This window comes from Physella acuta, unplaced genomic scaffold, assembly GCF_028476545.2.
Source record: "Physella acuta isolate Inbredline_101_S28 unplaced genomic scaffold, ASM2847654v3 ptg001636l, whole genome shotgun sequence".
In the NCBI taxonomy this organism is placed as follows: domain Eukaryota; kingdom Metazoa; phylum Mollusca; class Gastropoda; family Physidae; genus Physella; species Physella acuta.
The window spans coordinates 55329-70783 of record NW_026733150.1 but is presented as its reverse complement, the minus strand read 5'-3'; the positions used below and the strand labels follow the sequence as shown (position 1 = coordinate 70783).

The window sequence follows — 15455 nt, the reverse complement described above, 5'->3', positions numbered from 1 at the left end:
AAGTCTCGAGTTCAAAACCGGGTTCAAGTCAGTAAAACGTCCTTGAGTCCACCCAACTCTGATGGGTACCAAACTTACATCAGGGAAAGTTAAAGTGGCTGGGCATAATTCTGAATCACAGAAACAAACGAACTCTACTTGGACTATAGACCACCAGACTTGAAAACTTTTATTTTGTTACTTGATTTCTTTAATGACACACTGCCAGTATAGAAAATAAATTATAAAACACTATTACTGACACCAAAGATTAAATTAGATGTTACATACATTTGCTTCAAAATTGTAATCATCAGAACTGTAGTAAAGTTAAAATTGTATTGTTTACGTCCTCTGAGCATCCTATTTTAAGATCTACCCTTACACCTAGTCCTCTACTCTGGACTACTTTTCTTTTTTCTCCAACTAAACTTTGCATCTAATGGCTTCATGTCCTCGCAAAGTATTTCTAGTTTTATTTTATCAATTTTAAACTGCTGCCTCAAATGTGTTGTTCACTTTTTTAAAAAAATTTTGAGCAGGGTATTCACATGTTAAACTATTGACTAGCATTGTATCTTGAATTACATGGTTTCCTTCTCAACACAATCATACTCCAAGTTTGTTGTAACAATTTTGTTACCATAAAATACATTCAGTCGATAACTGTATAGACATTTTGATATGAAATGAGATTCTACTTAAAGCATTATAAAAAAATTAAACGTTTGATTCCGGTATTTAGTTCTTTTTTTTGGGTCATATTGACCTAGAACATGTTTACCAAAATGATGACAACAATCACATTATTTTAGAACAGTATTCAGAATAATATAAGAATTTTAAAAAAATTAATTGAATACTTGTATGCTTGTAATCATTATTGGTTTTATTTCCCCTTAATTTTTCCATTGTGTTGAAGTCTGTATTAAGCAGATTCTCTAAGCACATTTTAAATTTTTTAATGTGACTGCTAGCTAAGTTAAAACCATGTAATTTGTTTTAATTTTCATTTCTAAAGAATATTTTAATACAAATGTTCATTTTAAGAATAACTCAATTTATGAAAAGAAAAATGCTGTTATCTTGAAGAGAGTTTTAAAGAATATTTTGTTTTAATTTTTTCTTTGCAGCTTGTTTCATTTTTTTACTTTTAAGAAAAATAGAAAAATATTGGTGTGAGTTTGACCTTTTATTCTCAATATTTTAATAATTTTATCATTGAAGTTTTGTAATCCTAATTTTATAAGAATTTTGTATTGTCAAGTATCCTGTCTGTTGCAAAAATCCTGTTGTGTATCCTGCATTATAAAGTGTATAGTAACGTCAATTGTTACATAATCTGGGATGTTACTGATACACTTGTTGACTGCATTACATAGTGAACATATTCACTGCTGAGGGATTATGTGCATTTAGTCCCATGCTTCTTCATGAAAATAATAGTTGTTGAATTTCTGCAGAGTAATTTATTTAATTAGAGTTGCCGATGTTGAAAAAATAATTTATTTTCTTTTGTTAACAAGGATTAGAGGTTTCAGTTTTTCATTGCTAGCAGCTTTTCTACACTGGAAAACTTGGAAGCGAAATGTAAAAATATTTATGAAAACCACAATACAAATTCTATTTAGTTGATAAATTCTATGGTTAATTAATTATGTATAAGACATTTTAAGAAATATTACAAAAATGTAACATTATTTTTTTTTTTTTAATCTGGCAACAGTTTTTGAAAATTGGTATTTGCCTATTTGCATTTCTCGACCACTTAAAATATTAAAGGTGCAATGATATATTGAACAATGTTTTCAGAAACAGAGTATATGAATCATTTTCATACCTATGTGATTCTGATTAACTTATTGATTGTTGCTTATATTTCCCTGTGTTACATTTTTCAAATTATTTAACTCAATATTGTGTTAATTATTGTACTTATGTGATACAGTTTTAAACAAATTTGAAGCATAAAACATGAATTATTGACATATTTTATAGTTGAAGTATTTCTTGTGGGTCTCTTTTGGCAGCTCCATACTTCAGCATTTTGTGTGAGAAATTCTTATGTGGCAAGTCTGTATTTCAGACATTCTTATGTGGCAAGTCTGTATTTCGTTGTGTTGTGCACATTCCTGTGCCTGTATTATTGGTGAAAATAAATTTCTATTTAAAAAGAAAGAAATGTTGTGTTCATATTTTAAGTCACCTTTCTTTCTTTTAATCTGTTTGCTACAAAATGGCAATCTTCAACACTAATCTGCCGCTTTTCATTAAAAAAGAAACAAATATAGAGGAAAAAAAGCCTATACATGTTAAAAAAATTAGTTTTTAAGTGAACAGAACAAAACAAAAACTTTCTTAAATAACCAGTTGCTCTTGGAATCCCGAAGTCACGACACACTTTGGCATTTTATAAATTGTAATAGAAATTGTTTGATATATTTAATGTTGACATTTTAGAAAGAATTCGACGTTTAAAAAAAACACCAGTTTTAAGGGGGGGGGGGGGGTTTGTAAGCTGAGGTGTGAAGAAGTCATTTTAGGGGGGGGGAGGGGGGCTGACATTTTATGACGATGGGGGGGGGGGGGGGGTAAACGCGTCCAAATTACCGGGTCATCTATGGATGTCCCCCTTATTTTATATAAATTATAATAATAGCTTTTTTTTAAAAAAAAATAATGATTAATATACAATCAAATGAGATTTTAAAACATGACCGTATTTTTCCCATTAAGGTTGCGGTAGTCCCAACAGTATGGTTAACAAATGGAGACAACTCAGGACTAACAATATTAAATATTTTTAATAAAATAGAAACAATGCATTTTATTATTGTGTATAAAATATGAATAAGTAACAATATTAAAGCATTAGGAGTAAAAAAAAACATTCAAAATTATGTTCAATCTAGATTTATAATAAAGTGTGTGAACCTAGGTATAATAAAGTGATTAAGAATGAAAGTGTTTTGTCCAGCTTTTAACAAAAATGAAACATTTTTAAATTTTACAACTGACGAACTGGCCAGATAAGCGTTGCAAACTGGTGACAGAAAGTAAAAATTTACATCCAATTTTTTTTATAGATCCGACACCGTTACTCATTAGTGTTTATCGCTAACAAGTTTCATTGTTGTATTTAACATTAACAAATTGTACTCTTGTAGCCCAATTTACCACTGACAAATTTCCCTGCTGTAGCCCAATTTACCACTGACAAGGTTCCTTGTTTTAGCCCAATTTACTACTGATACGTTTCCCTGATATATCCAACTTTAACATTAACAAATTATACTCTTGTAGCCCACTTTATTACTGACAAGTTTCACTGTTGTATCCAACTTTAACATTAACAAATTATACTCTTGTAGCCCACTTTATTACTGACAAGTTTCACTGTTGTATCCAACTTTAACATTAACACATAGGTCTACTATCGTATCCCACCTAACCAACAAAAAATCCTGTTGTAGCCCATTTTACTACTAACAAATTATACTAGTGTATCCCACTTTACCACTGACCGCTGTAGCTCACTTCACCACTGACAAGTTTCCCTGTTGTAGCCCAATTAACCACTGACAAGTTTCCCTGTTGTAGCCCAATTTACTACAAACAAATTATACTAGTGTATCCCACTTTACCACTGACCGCTGTAGCTCACTTCACCACTGACAAGTTTCCCTGTTGTAGCCCAATTTACCACTGACAAGTTTCCCTGTTGTAGCCCAATTAACCACTGACAAGTTTCCCTGTTGTAGCCCAATTTACTACAAACAAATTATACTAGTGTATCCCACTTTACCACTGACCGCTGTAACTCACTTCACCACTGACAAGTTTCCCTGTTGTAGCCCAATTTACCACTGACAAGTTTCCCTGTTGTAGCCCAATTTACCACTGACAAGTTTCCCTGTTGTAGCCCAATTAACCACTGACAAGTTTCCCTGTTGTAGCCCAATTCACCACTGACAAGTTTCACAGCTGTAGCCCACTGACAAGTTCCATGGTGTAGCCTCCACTGACAAGTTTCACCGCTGTAGCCCACTGACAAGTTTCACCGCTGTAGCCCACTGACAAGTTTCACCGCTGTAGCCTCCACTAACAAGTTTCACCGCTGTAGCCCACTGACAAGTTTCACCGCTGTAGCCTCCACTGACAAGTTTCACCGCTGTAGCCCACTGACAAGTTTCACCGCTGTAGCCCACTGACAAGTTTCACCGCTGTAGCCTCCACTAACAAGTTTCACCGCTGTAGCCCACTGACAAGTTTCACCGCTGTAGCCTCCACTGACAAGTTTCACCGCTGTAGCCCACTGACAAGTTTCACCGCTGTAGCCCACTGACAAGTTTCACCGCTGTAGCCCACTGACAAGTTTCACCGCTGTAGCCCACTGACAAGTTTCACCGCTGTAGCCCACTGACAAGTTTCACCGCTGTAGCCCACTAACAAGTTTCACCGCTGTAGCCTCCACTGACAAGTTTCACGGTTGAAACCTACATCTCACAGACGCTACGCTTCAACGAATTGTTCGACACGCTCAAGGCCACCCTCACCTGACTCAGCCACGGTTTCCCTTTAAACGAGTTGGCCATGGTCAGTGTTTTGATGGCCCTCTCTCGGCTGGAATCGCCCTTGTACTTGCTGACCAGCTTCAGGGTCTTCTCCAGAAACTCCTCCTCTCTCTGACCTTGGTGGTAGAAGAAAGGCCTGCGCGCCTGCTCGTGGCTGATCAGCGGCAGGGGGATGGGACCCTCGCTTGATTTCGCCCTCGACAACAACATGGCGTTCGAAATCTTCCCCCTGCGCCGCCGGCGTGATTGCCTCCCCTGGCTGCTTGCGTCATCCGTGACGTCACTTCCCATCTGCGATACTCCCGATACGACGGCTGGATCGATGTTTGGTTTCCCATTTTTGGGCACGTCTCTGCTTTTGTCAGACATGACGCTGACGCAAGCGTCTGGTTTGTTTGTGTCGTTTGTTTCCATAGCAACCGCCACATTGCCAGTCAGCTGATTTTCTACCCCGTTTACATCCTTCCGAAGATGTGACGTGACGAAAAAAGCGTTCTTTGAGTTTTTCACCAATCTGATTTCACCTTTTTGAGTTTGTGTTCCGACGTCATCGTTTTTCTCGGCATCTGATTGGCTGAGCGGCACGTTGACCTTCGCCTCGTGGTAGACAGTGACGTTTCGATTGGCTCCCGTGATGGCGGGAAACCTGCTCTTGAAAACGTCTGACGTTTGGTCAGCAGCCTCAGCAGGCGTGTCTCCAGCCAGTCGTCTGTGTGTGACGTCATTTCCTGCTGTTTTTTTCACCTCGGCTGTATATATAAAAAGAAGGGGTAAGAAAAATGTAAAGAATCTTGTTTAATGTTAGGGGCTACTTTACAACTTAACAAACCAATAAAATCTTCGCACTTTAATACATTTTTTGTTTTTAATCCAGACCAGATTTGTCAGACAGCCCTGTATGAGACCAAAGACAGCCCTATATGAGACCAAAGACAGCCCTATATGAGACCAAAGACAGCCCTATATGAGACCAGAGACAGCCCTGTATGAGACCAAAGACAGCCCTGTATGAGACCAAAGACAGCCCTGTATGAGACCAAAGACAGCCCTGTATGACCCCAAAGACAGCCCTGTATGACACCAAAGACAGCCCTGTATGAGACCAAAGACAGCCCTGTATGAGACCAAAGACAGCCCTGTATGACCCCAAAGACAGCCCTGTATGACACCAAAGACAGCCCTGTATGACACCAAAGACAGCCCTGTATGACACCAAAGACAGCCCTGTATGAGACCAAAGACAGCCCTGTATGAGACCAAAGACAGCCCTGTATGACACCAAAGACAGCCCTGTATGACACCAAAGACAGCCCTGTATGACCCCAAAGACAGCCCTGTATGAGACCAGACACCCAGACAGATTCTTCCAGGCATCTGACCAAAGAAAGTCTACCGCCCGCCCCCCTCCACACCCTCCCACCGACCAAAATGGAATTTATATAGAAAATATATACTTTTAACAGTGTCCCCCTACCCCTCCCCCCCCCCCCGAAATTTTAGTCCGCTCCCCCGAAAATTTCAAGTGCCTCCCCCCCCCCCCCCCCAGAAAAAAAAGTCTGGAAGAAACACTGCACCTAGAATCCCAAAAACAGCCCTGTATGACACCAAAGACAGCCCAGTATGAAAAACCACTAACGTCAGTTCCCGTCTCCTCCCTCCCCCCCCCCCCCCCATGTCACTGACACCACCTTGACAATCCATTAACCGAACTTCTACAAAACAGGGGCACTAACCACTCACATTAAAACGTCATGTTAAGGTCACGCTGACACAACACACTGAGCACACAACTGTTGACACCCTGCACGTTCAGACAACATTACAGACGGGCCCCATTAAAATCATGACAAACAGACATTTACGGCCATTACTAAACACTGACAATCCTTCCAGAGGCGAGGCGGGGTCGGGGGGTGCGGACCGCACCGGGTGACACCATTTGGGGGGGGGGGGTGTGACACAAAGACAAATAAAATGCAAGATATATAGAATAAATGTTTTTTTTTTGCCAGTTCAATGAATGGTTAATTAGAGTTAAAAAGTATTTAAAGTATATAATGACGATCCCGACATGGGAGGGGGGGGGGGTGACACCATGACGTAAACATGCAAAATATAAATAAAACAATGCTACACCCAGCTGTATTAACAACCGACTATAGATGAATATCGTTAGTATTAAATGTGAACACTTTAAAGTTTTTACGGGGGGGGGGGGAAGACGTGACAGAGAAAAAAAAGGGGGGGGGGGAATGACACCATGAGGTGCCGCACCGGGTGATACCCAACATAGCGATGCCACCGAATCCTTCTAAGCCTAGGTCAGTGACCTTACTGAGAGCACAGTGTCACATTCTATAAGAGCTGAGGGGAAATGTTGAATCCATAGCTATAACGTTATGTTTAAGTTCTCATATTTTTATTTGTTATAAAAACTTGTAGTGTACTTTTTATAATTACAGCCTTTAAATGCATTTATATGAAGACAATATTAGATATTTATTTCTTTACACACAGGCCAAAAATCTAGTAATATTTCGCATTTAAAAAAAAAATTGTGTAAACGTTATTAGAAAATGTATCAATATCTATATATATAATTCTCTTCTGGGGGCCGTTAGAAAACAAGCTGCAAGCGCCTCCTTGCAGTCCCCTCTCTTTCTCTCTATCACTATCACTACCACCCCCACCCCACCCCCACATTGTCTGGTGAGCTGTGGTCACGCTGTTTACATTTTACAATCATTAAGACGGGTTTGGTGACGGCTATTAGGGGCAGATAATTTAGTTTGGAATATTTTAAACTTAGAGGAGGTAACTAAGAGGAGGCTGCTTTCACGTAGGGGGGGGGGGGTTAGTGTTTTTAAGCAAATATTTTCTGTGGCAGCATTGGTACTGTCGAATTCACAAATTATAAATTACTGAAAAGTAGAAAAAAAAAACAACAAAATAGCGGCGTATGATACGCAGCGGGTCGGCTCGTTAATATTATTTCAAGTCGTTAGTTCATAGATCTATTTTAGAAATAAATATGAGAATTTTGTTTTTAAAAAAAGTTGCAATGTAAGTGGTAGTCTGAAATGTAACGTTATTTAGAAGGTGGGTCTGGTTTTTTTTTCCTAAAGATGTGGAGGGGAGGGAAGTGTTGATTTTTTATTTGAAATTATAATTAATATTTGTTTTTGGTTTGCAGGGCCGTTTAATTCGGTGCCACTCCCACACCACACCCACTCATTCTTGTATCAGGCGAGATCAATTGGTGCACAATTAACACAATCGATTAAGCTCTTTTCCACCTGACCCCCCCCCCCCCACCCCAATATCTATGTTCTGTAATTAAATATGTAGTTAAATCCAGCAATTATTAATTGAAATGGAAAAAAGGACAGTTTTAAAGTCAATGTATATATGGGTTGTCACCACACCTCTAATCAATTAATTATACATATGATTAAAATCAACCATTAAAAAAACACTCAGCAAAACAGTGGTCAGTCTGATCGGGATGGTAAAGCTCATGCTTGCTAAATCAAAATATCCCGAGTTTCAACCCCCGGGTAGATGAGGCTCGTTAGCTGGGGACAGCAACACATCTAGGAGAGACAACTCCAAAATTAAACAACTATTGCTTCGTAGTTTGTTGTTGGTTAGACAAAGGCTATGGGAGCAAATCCAAAAAAGAAAAGCAGGCTGAAATCAGAATAAATGTTATAAATGGCACATAACAAGTTGACACGTAATACTTAATTGTGCTAGAGGAAATGCCGTCCAACATTACAACGAAGAAGAAGAAGACTCAACAAAGCTATTTTTCCCTTTCAAATTTGCAATTTTTAAAATGGTGTCACCCGCGGCCCCTTTACTATTCAATAACAACTGAAATGTACGAGATGATGGCAAACTAAAGTAAAAGTAAAGTTTCCTTTCAAACCTGACGGTCTATGGTGCAAGTGAAGTAGAGTTCACTTGTTTCTTTGACCTCGGCATATAAAGAGATAGTGTGATCAGCACTATGCCCAGCCGCCTTTAATTTCCCTACCGTGAAATATGTACCCATCAGAGTTGGGTGGACTCAGGGACGGTCTACTGATTTGAAACCCGGATTCGAACGCCAGACTTACGGATTAGCAGTCCAGCTCTCTACCGCTAGACCACTCCGTCCCTCAAACTAAATAACATAAAATAAAAATCCAAACAAAACTCACCTTTGACTTTGGCGAAGCTATTCACCGATTTGGTCTCGTTCATCGTCTTCCCCCACCGCAACTGGTACCTCCCTTGACCTTTCTGCAACGACTTCCTCTCAGCGGCCATGATGGATTTAAAATAACTCTCAGGGTCGTCGACTGACGTCACGGACGACCTCTCAACCCAAGTTGACCTCTGGTTCAATTTATCCTCCTCTTTCAAGTCCCTACTCTCCCTTTGTAGCTGAGCTTTGGGTTTCCCGTTCATAGGGCTGGGGGAATACCCGTCCACGAAGACCCCATGCCCGACCATGGGACCGGGATGGAAAATACGACGGTTGATTGAAGATTTGCTCAGTCCGTGTTTGAGTAGAACCTGCTCCTTCGCGCGCTCGCACCAGTTTTTGATGGACGCGAAGGTCCCGAGATGGACGGAGTACGACCTCGTCAGCGGGACTTTGGTCCATTGTTTCGTCAACAGGAACGAGGCGCAGTTCCGGATGTTGTGACGCAGCGCGAGGTTGATGGGTTCAAGGCCGTCTGCGTCCTTGGCCTTGAGGCAGGTGATATCGTGGTTGACGAAGAGCCGCAGGACGCCAAGCTGCCCGTATAGGGTCGCCTCGTGGACGGGGCTTTTGAGACTGTCTTTGTGGCCGTTCTCCTGTAGGATGAAAAAACAACACCATTTGAATTATGTATTAAATTAAAGGTAATCGATAAAAATATAGCAACACATTTTCAAAATTATTAATTGAACGAAGAATCTTTTTTTTTTAATTGTCTTTTTCCCGAAATAAAGTTAATCAAGAGTTTGGATAATTTTTATTTAGCAGGGGCGGCCATTCCGCTACTACTAATGGTTTGTAAATTTAGTTGGATGGATAATTCAAGAAAAGAGTAACGGCTAGTTAATTTAAATCGTCCATTAATTCAAAAGGAAATTTTACTTAAGCCAATTATATATTAAAACAAGTTAATTAAAAAGTCTAGTGACATTTAAGCGCAATTTCCTTATGTTATCTAAAAATAGCTCTGTCGTAGCGTAAATCAAGAGCAGGGTTAGTAAAACCATTGGGTAGTTATTAAAACGTTTTTTATTAAATTTTTTTTCAGTATTTTACATGTTTTATTTACAATAGAGTTACATGACTAAAAACCATTGCGCGCCTACTGAATGTGATGACGCAGCCATTGAACGTGATGGCGCAGCTATTGAACGTGATGACGCGTGTGGTGTGGTTGGATAAATATGCTTACTAATTCGGTCCAAATTTTAATTAATTCAAAAAATTATTTGTGACCGAACGAAAGGATATTTTTGAAAACTTTCTTCGGCAATATTGTTCTAAATTATGGCAGGAATCGATTGGTACATGTTTCAAGTCGCTAAGTGGTCTGGTTGCCGAGATATGGGCCAAAAACTGCTTTTTTTCGAGGTTTTTTGGCTTTTCCGGGAAATCCATGAAAGAAACCCGTAATTTTTATGGCCTATGTTCATCCTCGTAACTTGCTTAACATAATTGCTTTTGGAACTAGTCATCGATATTGCTTCGTTGAGGAGGAGATACGACTTAAAGCTGCGGACACACATACATCCATCCATCCATCCATTCATTCATACATTCATACATCCAGAAATGACGGGTTAATAAACGCAATTCTCCAGAATGGAAATTGCGCTAAAAATAATAAGCCGCTTGATAATCCCAATGTCTATCATGCTAACCACCCTGCCGTATAGTACACGCACCCGGGGTAACAGTAGCATGCTGACTCGCATTAAACTGTTCGGTGATAGGGTTAGAACTTGGGTGTAAGACTCAGTGGCGTAGTCAGGTGTTACCCCCCCCCCCCCCCACACACACACCAATGAAAGTTGTCTCCCGAATAAGTTTAGCTATTTGCGCCCCAGCGCTCGTGAAGCTCTGCGTTTACAATATCAAAATTTCAAAAGTCACATACACATCGATGCCACTGCAATTTACATTTACAGTTAGGCAATGGGATACAGCGAGAGAGAGAGAGAGAGAGAGAGAGAGAGAGAGAGAGAGAGAGAGAGAGAGACCAATACGCTAGAACACTGCATGGTACCCTCAAACGGAAATGTACCTGTTCATCCCAGGGACCACCGGTGGAGCTGCGGGTACCCACCTGACACCAGGACCGGGCGGGGTGGTACCCCGTCCCCTCACCCGCCCGGCACCCCAGGCGGAGCAGGCACTTGGCCAAGTCAACGTGACCGAAGTGGGCGGCGATGAAAAGGGCGACTTTCATCTGGTACCTGGCCAGCACATCTTCGTCACTCAGCTGGGAGATGACCTGTGTAGAGCACACGACACACATATGAAATCAAGAACACACTACATACTACACACTACACACATCAGACACGGAGGTGACCTGTGTAGAGCACACGACACACATATGAAATCAAGAACACACTACATACTACACACTACACACATCAGACACGGAGGTGACCTGTGTAGAGCACACGACACACATATAAAATCTAGAACACACTACACACTACACACATATAAAATCTAGAACACTACACACATCAAACACAGACATAGAACAGAGCACACGACACACATCAGATATGGAGCACACGACACAAATCAGACATGGAGCACACGACACACATCATACATAGAACACACTACACACATCAGACAGCACACGACACACACAGCAGACACAGAGGAAACGACACACATCAGACACTAATACACATCTTCGAACACATTTTTAATTGTAGAGTTTGAAGTTAGGGATGTCAACACAGGCTCTCAGTAGTGTTTCCTTGTTGTATAGCGTGTTGATCAATGAGTCTAAACTATAGCAGCGATCAAGTCTATTGTATCGTAGCGTTTATTACAAAATCAATAGTTTGAGACAATTTGTAGAAACTATACATTGCTCATGATGGTCACCTATCAGTAAACAAAGCCCATTATAGCCCCCCCCCCTCCTGTAACTTAAAGCCCATGAATGCTCCCCCCACATGTGGAGTAAAACCCATGATGTCCACTTATCTGTGTCTTAAAATCCACGGTGGCCCTTCGCCTGGACAGTAAAACCCATGTCGCCCCCCCCCACCTATACAGTAAAACCCATAATGTCTCCCCACCTGTAGAAAAAAACCCATGATGGCCCCTCACCTGTGGAGTAAAACCCATGATGGCCCCTCACCTTTGAGTAAAGCCCATGATAACCTTTCACCTGTTAAAGCCCATAATGCCCACTCACCTGTGGAGTAAAACCCATGATGGCCCCTCACCTGTGGAGTAAAGCCCATGATGGCTACTCACCTGTGGAGTAAAGCCCATCATGCCCCCCTCACCTGTGGAGTAAAACCCATGATGGCCCCTCACCTGTGGAGTAAAGCCCATGATGGCCCCTTACCTGTGGAGTAAAGCCCATGATGGCCCCTCACCTGTGGAGTAAAACCCATCATGCCCCCCTTACCTGTGGAGTAAAGCCCATGATGGCCAGGTTTAAAAACTCGTTCCATCCGTCCCAGTTCTCCAGCAAGATTGTATGACCGATGTCCACCCCGTAGTCGTCCAGACTGTGTGTGTCATACATCTCCCGTCCGTCCGCTGTCGTCAGACGAAAGATTCCGACTGGCAGGCCGGATTTCATTGAGGCGATGCTCCGTATCTGTGACAGACGTTATAGAAATTAAGTTGATAGGTGGTACAGAGTTTCTTCCAGGCATCTCTTCGGGGGGGCGAAGCCCCCCCGAAAAATTTTTACCGCCCCCCCGAACGAAATGAAATTTATATAATTTATATAGAAAATATATACTTTTAACAGTGTCCGCCCCCCCGAAGAAAGTTTACCGCCCCCCCGAAGATTTCAAGTGCCCCCCCCGGAGAAAAATGTCTGGAAGAAACACTGAGGTGGTAGCTGCTGGTTACTAGATGATGCTGAGTTTCTACTTCATTTGTTATATTTAATTTCAAGAGTAATGTCGGATGTACATTTTGTACGACCACTAGCATCGAAGTGTTGAAATTATTCTTTAAAAAATAATAATTCATTTTTAAGCTATTTCAAGCGACAGACCCCTCAAACAAAGCTTCTTGCAATTTTTTTCTACGGAGGAGGGTAGGGGTCACATTAAACTTCAGAGGGGCGCAGTTAAAATTTTCAGTGTATGTTTTCTGTGTAAAAAAAGAATTATTCTCTCTATTTTGTTCAGTGGGATGTAGAAGGAGGAGGGGGGAGGGGCTCCCTGGATGTGCTCCGGGACGTATGGCCACCTCCCCGGAGAGATGCCTGGAAGAAACCCTAAACCCAGGTTTGAGTTGCGACGGTGTCTTAATTATCTTAGTTTAATTTAATTAAATAGACCAGTATATATATATATATATATATATATATATATATATATATATATATATATATATATATATATATATATATATATATATATCCCTCTTGATTGCTTGAAAAGTGGGCGCATCCATAGATATTTTGTATTACATTAAATGCGATACATGGTGTTTAAAATATCAAACTTGTTTATATATAATGTATACAAGGTTCGTATTATAATGAAACCCTCTGACCACGTAACACAGAAGAATTATATAAATTCATTACTGTTTGTACTACGTCAGGTACGTCATGTTTCCTATCGCCTCTGACACAGAAGGGCGCTAATCACACCTAATTCATCTGGCTTACTGGTGTTGATTGTGTGTTTCAGGCCAGGTTTCATTAGCTGACTTATCAGATTAGTTGTTTCAGCGCGGCATGTTTTAATGATTTAACAAAAAATGTTTTAATGATTTAAATACGAGGGTGTTGAAGTGCCAATAAAACAAATATGTAACGAACCAAGTATTGGTTTTTCGTTGATTTGCATAGTCTGAGTCCTAATTAGGGGCCCCAATTAAAACCCCGCAATTAATTAAATTGTTTGTTTAAACTAAGAAACTACGTATGCTGCCTGAATTTAATTTTTCGTAGTCCTAAACATTGGCTCAACATGTAGTAGATGTTTTGTTTTTTAAAAGAATAAAAACGGACCAAAATAGCACACCAGTAAAGGAGGGCCAACGAGACAATTAAGGATGGAGAGCTATGGATGACCAATATACTCCCTAATAAAAATGACCCCTCCATTCCTATTTCCCCAACCCTTATGAACAGAGTTTCTTTCAGGCATCTCTTCGGGGGGGGGGGGCAAAGCCCACCCGAAATTTTTTTACCGCCCCCACTAACGAAATGAAATTTATATAATTTATATAGAAAATATATACTTTTAACAGTGTCCGCCCCCCGAAGAAAGTTTACCGCCTCCCCCCCCCCCCCCCCCCCCCGAAAATTTCAAGTGCCCCCCCCCCCCCCCCCCCCGGAGAAAAAAGTCTGGAAGAAACACTGCTTATGAAAATGACCCCTATACCATTTTCCCCACCCCCTGATCAAGCTGCCCCCCGTGCCCCCCAAGCCACACCCACCTCGCACATCTTCCTGTGTGTGATGCCGATGTCCTCATACACGGGTACTGTCTCCAGACTGTGAGAACACCTGATATACAGGGCCGGCTTCACTTCCTCCTTCAGCTGTGTGATGGTTACATACATTGATTACATACTGGTTACATACATTGATTACATACTGGTTACATACATTCATTACATACTGGTTACATACATTCATTACAAACAGGTTATATTACTTCATTATATAATGGTTACATACATTGATTACATACTGGTTACATACATTGATTACATAATGGTTATATAACTTCATTACATACTGGTTACATACATTGATTACATACTGGTTACATACATTGATTACATACTGGTTACATACATTGATTACATGTTGGTTACATACATTCATAACATACATTCATTACATACTGGTTACATACATTCACTACATACTGATTACATACATTGATTACATAATGGTTACATACATTCATTACATACTGGTTACATACATTCATTATATATTGGTTATATAACTTCATTACATACTGGTTACATACATTCATTATATATTGGTTATATAACTTCATTACATACTGGTTACATACGTTCATTATATACTGGTTACATACATTCATTACACGCATTTTATATACATTCATTACATACTGGTTACATACATTGATTACATACATTCATTACATACATTCATTACATACTGGTTACATACATTCATTACATACTGGTTACATACATTGATTACATGTTGGTTACATACATTGATTACATACATTCATTACATACATTCATTACATACATTCATTACATACTGGTTACATACATTCATTATATATTGGTTATATAACTTCAATACATACTGGTTACATACGTTCATTATATACTGGTTACATACATTCATTACACGCATTTTATATACATTCATTACATACTGGTTACATACATTGATTACATACATTCATTACATACATTCATTACATACTGGTTACATACATTCATTACATACTGGTTACATACATTGATTACATAATGGTTACATACATTGATTACATACATTCATTACATACATTCATTACATACATTCATTACATACTGGTTACATACATTCATTACATACTGGTTACATACATTGATTACATAATGGTTACATACATTCATTACATACTGGTTACATACATTCATTATATATTGGTTATATAACTTCATTACATACTGGTTACATACATTCATTACAT

The 15455-nt window shown here is 39.8% G+C and overlaps 1 protein-coding gene across 5 annotated transcripts in view; it reads right to left on the bottom strand.

The window, feature by feature from the left end:
* Window positions 1–3620: 3620 nt before the first annotated feature.
* The window catches only part of LOC131929467 (uncharacterized), a 43829-nt gene continuing 31994 nt past the window's right edge, over window positions 3621–15455 (bottom strand). For 4 of the 5 annotated variants that reach the window (XM_059285702.1, XM_059285701.1, XM_059285703.1 and 1 more), the window contains exons 4-8: window positions 14218–14322; window positions 12215–12409; window positions 10850–11059; window positions 8759–9401; window positions 3621–5302 (exon numbers count right to left, since the gene is read on the bottom strand). In XM_059285702.1, the coding sequence (XP_059141685.1) occupies window positions 4476–5302; window positions 8759–9401; window positions 10850–11059; window positions 12215–12409; window positions 14218–14322 (1980 nt within the window). In that variant the 3' untranslated portion in view covers window positions 3621–4475. The remainder of the gene's footprint in view (window positions 5303–8758; window positions 9402–10849; window positions 11060–12214; window positions 12410–14217; window positions 14323–15455) is intronic. The other variant, XM_059285705.1, reaches the window with a different exon arrangement.